We start from the raw sequence: 11,870 nt of genomic DNA, 5'->3' as shown, positions 1-11,870 counted from the left end.
CCTTTTGAAAGTCCAAATACACCACATCCACTGGTTCTCCCTTGTCCACTCTACTTGTTACATCCTCAAAAAATTCCAGAAGATTTGTCAAGCATGATTTCCCTTTCATAAATCCATGCTGACTTGGACCGATCCTGTCACTGCTTTCCAAATATGCTGCTATTTCATCCTTAATAATTGATTCCAACATTTTCCCCACTACTGATGTCAGGCTAACCGGTCTATAATTACCCATTTTCTCTCTCCCTCTCTTTTTAAAAAGTGGTGTTACATTAGATACCCTCCAGTCCATAGGAACTGATCCAGAGTCCATAGACTGTTGGACAATGATCACTATTTCTAGGGCCACTTCCTTAAGTACTCTGGGATGCAGACTATCAGGCCCCGGGGATTTATCGGCCTTCAATCCCATCAATTTCCCCAACACAATTTTCCGCCTAATAAGAATATCTTTCAGTTCCTCGTTCTCACTAGACCCTCAGTCCCCTAGTACATCCGGAAGGTTATTTGTGTCTTCCTTCATGAAGACAGAACCAAAGTACTTGTCAATTGGTCTGCCATTTCTTTGTTCCCCATTATAAATTCACCTGAATCCGACCGCAACGGACTACGTTTGTCTTCACTAATCTTTTTCTCTTCACATATCTATAGAAACTTTTGCAGTCATTTTTTATGTTCCCTGCAAGCTTCCTCTCGTACTCTATTTTCCCCCTCTTAATTAAACCCTTTGACCTCCTCTGCTGAATTCTAAATTTCTCCCAGTCCTCAAGTTTGCTGCTTTTTCTAGCAAATTTATATGCCTCTTCCTTGGATTTAACACTATCCTTAATTTCCCTTGTTAGCCACGGTTGAGCCACCTTCCCCATTTTATTTTTACTCCAGACAGGGATGTACAATTGCTGAAGTTCATCTATGTGATCTTTAAATGTTTGTCATTGCCTATCCACCGTCAACCCTTTAATTGGCCAGTCTATTCTAGCCAATCCACGCCTCAAACCATCGAAGTTACCTTTCTTTAAGTTCAAGACCTTAGTTTCTGAATTAACTTTGTCACTCTCCACCTTAATAAAGAATTCTACCACATTATGGTCACTATTTCCCAAGGGGCCACGCACAACAAGATTGCTAATTAGTCCTTTCTCATTGTACATCACCCAGTCTAACATTGCCAGCTCTCTAGTTGGTTCCTCGACATATTGGTCTCGAAAACCATCCCTAATACACTCCAGGAAATCCTCCTCCACCGCATTGCTACCAGTTTGGTTAGCCCAATCAATATGTAGATTGAAGTCACCCATGATAACTGCTGTACCTTTATTGCACGCATCCCTAATTTCTTGTTTGATACTATGTCCAGGCCCCTCAATATTTTGTACACCTCAATGAGGTCTCCTCTCAACCTTCTGTGTTCCAATGAGAACAAACCCAGCCATTCCAATGTGTCCTCATACTTCTTGAGCTTGCTGGTTTTGGATACTTGTCACCTTTTAAAGACTTTTGAAAGGTCTTAGGTCTTCGGACTAAGCCCCGACCTGTTTACTCTTTTACTGATAGCTGCAATCTGATCAGCGTGTGTCATTTTGAACGAGAAGATACAAAAGATTGCACTCAGACCAAGTGCCATTCATCTATCTACACCACAAAGTTTCCCCCTTGCTCCTTCATAATGCGTGTTGTTGGAGATGGGTTAACCGGATCCTGATTCCCAATCCTAGGTATTGGATTTAAACTTGTCCCCCTCTTTCTCTCCCCGCCCCCCCCCTCCCACTTTGAACGTTTCCAGCAACTTTTCGTCCATTCACAGGGGGCTGGAGCGCTGCACCAGGTCCGCCCCCTGTCTATAAAGAGCGGCCGCTTGCGGCTGGCTGGCGCTTGTTGGTTCCAGCCAAGTGTTGGTGCGGAGGCGTGGGACAGGGCGAGAGAAAGAGAGAGGAAAGATCTGCTTCCCACTCCCCCCCCCACCCCCCCCCATAGAGCCCCCAAGCATGGGTGACGACAACCACCAGAAGGCAGCGGCGGCGGAGGAGGAGGAGGCAGGGAATTCGGGCGCGGCGGAGAAAGTGGTCCTGGCCACCACCACCAGGAGCAGCAGCGACAGCAGCAAGAAGAAGAAGAAGAAGCGGACGAGGAGGGGGCGGACGCAGCGGCCGCCGCAACGCCGGCAGAAGCGCAGCCCTCCGCGGCGCAAGAAGAAGGCGGCGGCGGCGGCCACGGCGGCGGCGGCTCCGACCGTCACCCAGCGCATCCTGCAGGTGGCGGCCGCCAACAAGGAGCGCCGCGGCATCTCGCTGGCCGCCCTCAAGAAGGCGCTGTCCACCAAGGGCTACGACGTGAGGCGCAACAACAGCCGCGTCAACCACACCGTGCGGTACCTGGTGAGCAAGGGCTCGCTGGTGCAGACGGCCGGCACCGGCGCCTCGGGCTCCTTCAGGTTCAACCGCTCCCGCAGCCTCCTGTACGGCCCGGCGGCGGCGGTAACAACGCCCAAGGAAGACGCGGTGGCGGAGGCGATGGCGTTCATCAGGAAGCACTTGGCCGCCGGCAAATCCACCCCGGCCGCCTCCCGCTGCCCCCAGGTCATGCGCGGCCGCCCGCCCGCCACTTTGCCCAAGCCCAGCCGGGCGGCGCAGATTCGGCGCAAGCCCAGAGCCGAGCGCAAAGGGGCAGCCGCCAAGGGCCGCCGCAAAGACAAGCCCGCCAGAGGCGGCGGCGGCAAGGCTCGGCAGCTGGGACGGCGGCGCAGAATCGGCGCCAAGCGGCGCTAGAAAGAAGGGGGGAAATTTGCTTTAAATGGGACAGGCGCAGACTGTCGAGCTTTAAAATAAATTCAACGGCTCTTTTCAGAGCCACCAAATGCAAGCAAAAATCCGAGCTTGAGCCAATCTACACCGCCAATATGTGTAGAATATAATGCCCAATATCTACACAATGTAGAATATAATACACACTAAAAGTTATCCCGAGGGACTGCCCATGAAAATACACAATACAGCACTACGTTTTGTGACACGCTTCGCAGAGGCGCAAATTGGCTCTGATTTATAATGAACATTGATATTGACGTGTTAATATTTGCACAATTGAACAGGGTTACTTCTCTGCAGACGCAGAAGCAATCCCACAAAGATTCAAAATTAGAGACCATGGGGAGATTATGAGAAAGTGCTCAATCGTAGGATTTCAGGAACAGAAACATTGAGATTTGTCCAGCCTGCCATCACCGGCATCAAAAGGCCGACTTGACGGATCCCTGCGATATCTGTTCAGAAACAGCCCCAGTATAATGGCAAATATATATTTTTTCTCCCCTCCCAGTCCGCTTCAAAGCTCTCAGATACCTTCTGGAGGAGGCGATGGACGCGTAGTCGCTTTTAAGACAAAAATGGTAAAGAATTCTGGTTTGGGTGCCATACTAGCAAGATGCTGCTGTAAGGAAGGGACGAGGGTGTCTAATCTTCGAGCCAGAAACTTCCCACTTTGAAAAGCAGGGAAAGGCCTGTCTCTAGTGGAAAGTGGCCAAGTAGATGTGGCTCTTACGGCTAAAGGGATCAAGGGGTATGGAGAGAAAGCAGGAAAGAGGTACTGAGGTGAATGATCAGCCATGATCTTATTGAATGGTGGTGCAGAATCGAAGGGCCGAATGGCCTACTCCTGCACCTACTTTCTATGTTTCTATGTAAGAAACTCGGGACAACTCAAGGTCCACACCACCAAAGAGGCTTCAGAAATAATTGGTTGCAGAGTGGATCCACAAAAAGACGACCAGGGAGCCATTTCCTAATCACCTTTAAAACATACCGACATCAGAAGCCTCTGTGGGCGACACCTCCTGAAAGTAGGCACCAACACTATGGACCACAAACCAAGGCTGAATACGGAGCTCTATGTGAGGATGGGGATGTCTTTACTGACATACACTTACACTGTCGAAGGAACCCACAGCAGTCTTGCCAATGAACAGCAGCAACTTCTCAGCGCTGGTCCTCGTTGAGGAAGGGATGTTTCTGAGATCCAGCTACTGAGGTCCTACACACGTATCTCCAGAAGCTTCACTGGTGTCGGTAGAAGCGCAAACGGAGGGGTCTAATTCCAAGAGCAGCGATCGGGACTATCGGAGACTGTGGAAACGCGTAGGGTTTTTGAAAGTTGTCCATTTAGTCCCACTCCACCTCTCTTCCTTCCACCCTATAGGGGAAAGTCCCAATAGACATCTGAACTTTTTTGTTTAGGGCCAAGACCGCTCTTTGTTATTTTGATGGTCTTTCCCTTCCCTGGGAGAGGGGGTACCATATTTAGCCCACCCACCACTACTTCTCATGAGAAACAGCTCGCCTCAAATCCACAGATGCATTAAGAACCTGAGTGGCTGTGGACCATTACGGACTGGAACATGCATCTTACTCCCATCCTATGCGGGGGAAAATGAAACCCAACATCGACAACTCGCAATTATACAGCGCCTTGAATGTAGAAAAGTCCCAAAACGCTTCAAATCGGTAAAATCAGACAAGAACGAACGGCTAGTAATTGGATTCAATGGCACAGCTTTGATGAAACACTAAAGTGAAAGTAAATCACGCTAGTCACTTGCAAATGATACAGGAACGCTAGAGCACTGCTGCCATCTCGCAATTTGTAGCAGAAAATATGAAGTGGCGGATTTGGTAATCGCAGTTATAAGTCAAGCCAATTATTTCCTACACAGAAATACACAAGATTGGACAATTATTGCGGCCGATCCGGTTGTTGTCCTAAAAAATCTCAGCCTTCGGATCTTTCTCTGCCAATATCCACCCAGCGTGTACTATTCAGGGAGTGTGTCGCCCTCCAGAAATAAACTAAGTGAAATATAAAAACTTCCCCTTATTCTTTCAGCAGGCTAAAAGATAACTTGCAGGGACATGAGCGGGAGTGCCAGGGGAGAAAGTGTGGGACTCAATTGGATCAATTTTCCACACAAAAAAAGGACTGGCACGGGCACGAATTCCCGAACTAAATTGGGAATTTCAGCTTCTGGTGAATTGGTAATGTGGGTCCTGACGAAGGGTCGTCGACCTGAAGCGTTAACTCTGGGGTGTGTTTTTCTCTACAGATGCTGCCTGGCCCGCTGAGAATTCCAGCATTTTCTGTTTTCATTTCAGATTCCAGCCTCCGCGGTTATTTTGCTTTGATCTAGTACAGGTAATTTCAGCCCTTTTTCTTTTGCAGAGACAAATTGTGGCTCTGAAAAGAGCCTTTTGTGTTTGGAGTTTGAAGCTGTTGCTTCTTTCCCGCCTCCCGTTAATTATAATAATTTGATTTCCTAGTCAATTTCGGTTTAGTTTTGGTTTTCCTGGTGGTGACTTTGACCGCAGTCCGCTTCCTGGTCTCAGTCCGCTTCCTGGGGGCCGGGATCCTGGTCTCAGTCCGCTTCCTGGGGGCCGGGATCCTGGACTCGGTCCGCTTCTTGGGGGGCGGGGTCCTGATCCGGCATTTCTTCTTGTTGGACTGCTTGGCCTTGACCCGGGTCCGGGGTCTGGACACCGGCGTGGCGGCGGCGGTAGTCTTGCACTTCTGCTGCATCTTCCTCTTCGCCTTCTGCTGCTCCTGTTTCGTGCTGAGCCGCAGGTAGTCGGTGGCGGTGCCCCGCCTTTTGGTCTTCACCAGCGAGCCGTTGCGCACCAGCCCCCGCACGGCCATCCGCAGGCACGTCTTGTTCTTCTCCACGTCGTAGCCGTTGGCCAGCAGCGCCTCCCGCAGCGAGGCCAGCGACAGGCCGCCGCTCTGCTTGCGGGCCGACAGCGCCTGCAGGATCAGCTGGTTGATGCGCCGCACTCGCTTGCGCCGCGGTCGCTGGCACGGCCGGCGCGGCCGATTCCTCTTCTTTTTGCGCCTTTTACGCTGCAGAGGGGCGACGACGACAGCCGCCGACGTGCGGCAGGTGCTGGCAGCGTGTCTCGCCATTTCGGGCAGCGGCAAGTGCAAGCGGTACTACCCCACCGCCCCCCCTCCCTCGGCGCCGCCCTTCGCAGCCTAACGGGGCCGGCCGTTGCCCGCGCTCCTATTTCTAGGCGCAAGCCCGACGCGCTAGAAGCAACCGTGGGCTAGGGCCACATGGTCATCACCTCACCGCCTCCGCCAATCAGCTGGAGAGACCAGCCGCCGCAAAGCCACGAGAACGACGCGCTAGAAGCAACCGTGGGAAGGGAAGGGAGGTGAACACGTGGTCATCATCTCCCCGCCTCCGCCAATCAGCTGGATGGACAAGCCGCCGCCCAAGGCACAAGCCCTACGCGCTCGAAGCAACCGTGGGTTGGGGCCACGTGGTCATCACCTCCCTGCCACCTCCAATCAGCTGGAGAGACCAGCAGCCGCAAAGCCACAAGCCCGACGCGCTAGAAGCAACCCACATGGTATCACCTCCCGCCTCCGCCAATCAGCTGGAGGGGCAAGCCGCCACCAAGCCACGAGCCCGACGCGCTAGAAGCTACCCACATGGTTTCACCTCCCGCCTCCGCCAATCAGCTGCGAGACCAGCTGTCTCCCGCGCTCCCATTTAAAGGCACAAGCCCGACGCGCTAGAAGCAACGGGGGTGGCGGGAGCGCGGTGTTCCACGTTTTTATGGGGTGTGTGAGATTGCAGCCCCTCTTGCATTATTTGGAGAGGTTGCTGCTCGATTTCTGGCTGTACTTCAGACCCAAGCTCCTGATCTTTGGGTACCCAGTGCGGGTACCACCAAACTCATGGTCTACAGGGCCTTCTGTATGGATCAAAAGCATGGACCATATAATCACCAACGATGTCTACGTAAGGTCCTACAAATCCCTTGGGAGGACAGGCGCACTAACCTCGGTGTCCTCACTCAGGCTAATATCCCCGGCATTGAAGCACTGACGAGGTGCAGCAATTATCATGGGTGACTTTAATATGCATATAGATTGGGCTAACCAAATTGGAAGCAATACAGTGGAGGAGGATTTCCTGGAATGCATAAGGGATGGTTTTCTGGACCAATATGTCGAGGAACCAACTAGGGGGGAGGCCATCTTAGACTGGGTGTTGTGTAATGAGAGAGGATTAATTAGCAATCTCATTGTGCGAGGCCCCTTGGGGAAGAGTGACCATAATAAGGTGGAATTTTACATTAGGATGGAGAATGAAACAGTTAATTCAGAGACCATGGTACCGAAATTAAAGAAGGGTAACTTTGAAGGTATGAGACGTGAATTGGCTTGGGTAGATTGGCAAATGATACTTAAGGAGTTGACAGTGGCTAGGCAATGGCAGACATTTAGAGACCGCATGGATGAACTACAAACATTGTACATCCCTGTCTGGCGTAAAAATAAAAAAGAGAAGGTGGCTCAACCGTGACTATCAAGGGAAATCAGAGATAGTATTAAAGCCAAGGAAGTGGCATACAAATTGGCTAGAAATAGCAGTGAACCCGGGGACTGGGAGAAATGTAGAACTCAGCAGAGGAGGATAAAGGGTTTGATTAGGGCAGGGAAAATAGAGTACGAGAAGAAGCTTGCAGGGAACATTAAAATGGACTGCAGAAGCTTGTATAGATATGTAAAGAGAAAAAGGTTAGTAAAGACAAACGTAAGTCCCCTGCAGTCAGAATCAGGGGAAGTCATAACTGGGAACAAAGAAATGGCAGACCAATTGAACAAGTACTTTGGTTCGGTATTCACTAAGGAGGACATAAACAACCTTCCGGATATAAATGGGGTCAGAAGGTCTAGTAAGAAGGAGGAACTGAGGGAAGTCCTTATTAGTCGGGAAATTGTGTTGGGGAAATTGATGGGATTGAAGGCCGATAAATCCCGAGGCCTGATGGTTTGCATCCCAGAGTACTTAAGGAGGTGGCCTTGGAAATAGCGGATGCATTGACAGTTATTTTCCAACATTCCATAAACTCTGGATCAGTTCCTATGGAGTGGAGGGTAGCCAATGTAACCCCACTTTTTAAAAAAGGAGAGTGAGAGAAAACAGGGAATTATAGACCGATCAGCCTGACATTGGTAGTGGGTAAAATGATGGAATCAATTATTAAGGATGTCATAGCAGCGCATTTGGAAAGAGGTGACATGATAGGTCCAAGTCAGCATGGATTTGTGAAAGGGAAACCATGCTTGACAAATCTTCTGGAATTTTTTGAGGATGTTTCCAGTAGAATTGACAAGGGAGAACCAGTTGATGTATTTGGACGTTCAGAAGGCTTTCGACAAGGTCCCACACAAGAGATTAATGTGCAAAGTTAAAGCACATGGGATTGGGGGTAGTGTACTGATATGGATTGAGACCTGGTTGGCAGACAGGAAGTAAAGAGTAGGAGTAAATGGGTACTTTTCAGAATGGCAGGCAGTGATTTGTGGGGTACCGCAAGGTTCTGTGCTGGGGCCCCAGCTGTTTACAATGTACATTAATGATTTAGACGAGGGGATTAAATGTAGTATCTCCAAATATGCAGATGACACTAAGTTGGGTGGCAGTGTGAGCTGTGAGGAGGATGCTATGAGCTGCAGAGTGACTTGGATAGGTTAGGTAAGTGGGAAAATGCATGGCAGATGAAATATAATGTGGATAAATGTGAGGTTACCCACTTTGGTTGTAAAAACAGAGAGAAAGACTATTATCTGAATGGTGACAGATTAGGAAAAGGGGAGGTGCAACGAGACCTGGGTGTCAGGGTACATCAGTCATTGAAGGTTGGCATGCAGGTACAGCAGGCGGTTAAGAAAGCAAATTACATGTTGGCCTTCATAGCGAGGGGATTTGAGTACAGGGGCAGGGATGTGTTACTACAGTTGTACAGGGCCTTGGTAAGGCCACATCTGGAGTATTGTGTACAGTTTTGGTCTCCTAACTTGAGGAAGGACATTCTTGCTATTGAGGGAGTGCAGCGAAGGTTCACCAGACTGATTCCTGGAATGGCAGGACTGACATATCAAGAAAGACTGGATCAACTGGGCTTGTATTCACTGGAGTTCAGAAGAAAGAGAGGGGATCTCATAGAAATGTTTTAAATTCTGACGGGTTTAGACAGGTTAGATGCAGGAAGAATGTTCCCAATGTTGGGGAAGTCCAGAACCAGGGGTCACAGTCTAAGGATAAGGAACAGGCCTTTTAGGACCGAGATGAGGAGAAATTTCTTCACCCAGAGAGTGGTGAACCTGTGGAATTCTCTACCACAGAAAGTTGTTGAGGCCAATTCACTAAATATATTCAAAAAGGAGTTAGATGAAGTCCTTACTACTCGGGGATCAAGGGGTATGGCGAAAAAGCAGGAATGGGGTACTGAAGTTGCATGTTCAACCATGAACTCATTGAATGGCGGTGCAGGCTCGAAGGGCCGAATGGCCTACTCTTGCACCTATTTTCTATGTTTCTATGACCACACTTGAATCAGCTTCGCTGGGCAGGCCACATAGTTCGTATGCCAGACACGAGACTCCCAAAGCAAATACTCTACGCGGAACTCCTTCATGGCAAATGAGCCAAAGATGGACAGCAAAAATGTTACAAGCCTCCCTGATAAAGTACGACGTCACCACTGACACCTGGGAGTCCTTTGACGAAGACCGCCCTAGGTGGAGAAAGTGCGTCCGGGAGGGCGTTGAGCTCTTGGAATCTCAACGCGGAGTGCGTGAAGAGGTCAAGCGCAGGCAGCGGAAGGAGCGTGCGGCAAACCAGCCCCACCCACCCTTTCCGTCGGCGAATATCTGCCCCACCTGTGACAGAGTCTGTGGCTGTCATATTGGATTGTTCAGCTACCAGAGAACTCACTTCAGGAGTGGAAGCAAGACTTCCTTGATTCCGAAGGACTGCCTATGATGATGATGATGATGATGACCCAGTGCGGGGGTGGGGGCAGGTCGGAGGGCCTCCTCTTAGGACTGCTCCTGGGCCTGGCCAAGGTGGTCATGAACCGGTCCATGCAGCGGGTGGTCGAGGGGCTCCTCCGGCCCGACTGCCTGCATCTCTTCCGTGGCTACATTCGCGCCCGGCGTCCCACGAGATCATAGGCAGACCCTCGAACGAGGATGTCTTGCTTCCACGAGTTCACAGGTGTTTTGACGAGGGACCCGATGTTTCAGTCCTGAACTCCAATTGAAGGGGTGGAAGATGCCTATACGTGAATTTTTTTAACGTGTGGTGACCATTGCACACCAGCCACCACACAGGCTGGACAGGGCTAGGTCTTGGTCCAGTGGCAAGGATTAACCAGGACGACTGGAGACCTGCTCTGCTGCATGGACCTAGCGCATACACACATCGCCCCTGGGCCCTCGGCTCTTCTGGGCCCCGTAACCTCATCTGTTGCACCTCCTCCACGATCCCTCACTGCTCCTCCACCATAATCATTCACCGCATCTCGCCACAAACACTCGCCGCTCATTAACCCGACCGTCCCACTCCTCTGTAGCTGGGCCCTGCCGATGTTCCTGCACATGCTCCAAAACGGTGACTAGGGTTTTGATGATGTCATCCAGTCGCCCATCTCAAAATCATCGCACACTTGGAGCAGCTCGCGCTGGAGGTTGAAATGGTACACTCCACCTCGTTTATAGCCCGACCTACGGAGCTGGTCTCTTGTAGGTCGGGGGGGCTACGATGGAGATAGAGCACACAATTTCTACCGGTATGCTCGAGGCCTTCCGCTGGAGGGACTGGAGTGCATCATCGCAACCAGAAAGACAATTTTGATTTTATTTATTTTGGTTTTCTTAAACGTTTTTGGTTAGTTTGCAGGTTCTACTGGTTGTGCCCCTGGTTGAATTGCCAGGGCAGCAAGCACAAGGGAACACCACCACCTCCATGTTCCACTCCCAGTCACACACCAATCTGTCAGGGAAATATATCACCGTTCCTTCATCGTTGCTGGGTCACCATCCTGGAACTCCCTCCCTAACAGCCCTGTGGGAGACCCTTCAGCCCACAGGGTTCAAGAAGGTGGCTCACCACCACCTTCTCAAGGGGCAATTAGGGACAGGCAATAAATGCCGGCCTTGCCAGTGACGCCCACATCTCAGGAACGAATCTAAAAACAATCCCCCCCCTGATGAGGCCATCAACTCCCGCATCCACCAATCAGCTGCTGCGCTCTTCTCGCATCATTCCACACTCTGCCTTTCGCCCTCCTCTACCGTCCCCTTTTCTCCAGCACATGCTGCTGTGTGGGATCCAGGACTTTTCTTCTTTTTCCAAAATTGACCATCTCAAAAGGAGGTTAATGCTGATCTAATCCGTTAACCGTCTCCGAAGGGACCGCTCCGCTTCCTCCGCGACACCTTGGTCCACTCATTCGATCGTCGCCCAGCACCACCACCCCTTTTCTTTTCTCACAGCACCTTCTTGTGCTATCGCAAGAGATGCCACACCAGCCCTTTTACCTCCTCCCTTCCCACTGTCCAAGTCCCCGTACACTCCTAACAAGGTGAAACAGTGATTCATTTGTACTTTTTGCAACTTAGTACACTGTATTCGCTGCTCACGATGTGGCCTCCTCTACATTGGGGAGACCAAATACAGATGGGGGGTGACCATTTTGCGGAACACCTCTGTTCCGTCCGTATGTGTGACCCTGAGCTTCTGGTCGCCTGTCACTTTAATTCTCCGTTTCCATGGGGTCAATTGAAAACTTCAAAAATGAGATTGGTAGATTTTTGTTCGGCAAGAGTATTAAGGAATGTGGAACCAAGGTGAAAGATTGGATAGGCTGGGTTTGTTTTCTTTGGAACAGAGGAGGTTGAGGGGTGACCTTATTGAGGTGTATAAAATTATGAGGGGCCTGGATAGAGTGGAGAGGAAGGATCTATTTCCCTCGGCAGAGAGGTGAACAACCAGGGGCCATAGATTTTAAGTGATTGGGGGGAGGTTGAGA

General features: G+C 50.5%; 2 protein-coding genes across 2 annotated transcripts; one reads left to right on the top strand and one right to left on the bottom strand.

The window, feature by feature from the left end:
• The first annotated feature begins 1,901 nt into the window (after positions 1-1,901).
• Positions 1,902-2,826, top strand: LOC139230369 (histone H1-like). The gene has a single exon (XM_070862197.1). The coding sequence runs from the start codon at positions 1,986-1,988 to the stop codon at positions 2,763-2,765; it is 780 nt and encodes a 259-aa protein (XP_070718298.1). The 5' UTR covers positions 1,902-1,985; the 3' UTR covers positions 2,766-2,826.
• Positions 2,827-5,238: 2,412 nt separating this feature from the next.
• LOC139230368 (protamine-like protein) lies at positions 5,239-5,990 on the bottom strand. The gene has a single exon (XM_070862196.1). The coding sequence runs from the start codon at positions 5,941-5,943 to the stop codon at positions 5,281-5,283; it is 663 nt and encodes a 220-aa protein (XP_070718297.1). The 5' UTR covers positions 5,944-5,990; the 3' UTR covers positions 5,239-5,280.
• Between the last annotated feature and the right edge of the window lie 5,880 nt (positions 5,991-11,870).

Source organism: Pristiophorus japonicus, chromosome 19 (genome assembly GCF_044704955.1).
Source record: "Pristiophorus japonicus isolate sPriJap1 chromosome 19, sPriJap1.hap1, whole genome shotgun sequence".
Classification (NCBI taxonomy): domain Eukaryota; kingdom Metazoa; phylum Chordata; class Chondrichthyes; family Pristiophoridae; genus Pristiophorus; species Pristiophorus japonicus.
Note: the sequence above shows the minus strand (reverse complement) of the source record. Positions and strands in the feature narration are given on the sequence as shown.

Excerpts from the sequence above, each read along its gene's own strand:
- LOC139230369 (XM_070862197.1), top strand. The coding sequence starts at position 1,986 with ATGGGTGACGACAACCACCAGAAGGCAGCGGCGGCGGAGGAGGAGGAG.
- LOC139230368 (XM_070862196.1), bottom strand. The coding sequence starts at position 5,943 with ATGGCGAGACACGCTGCCAGCACCTGCCGCACGTCGGCGGCTGTCGTC.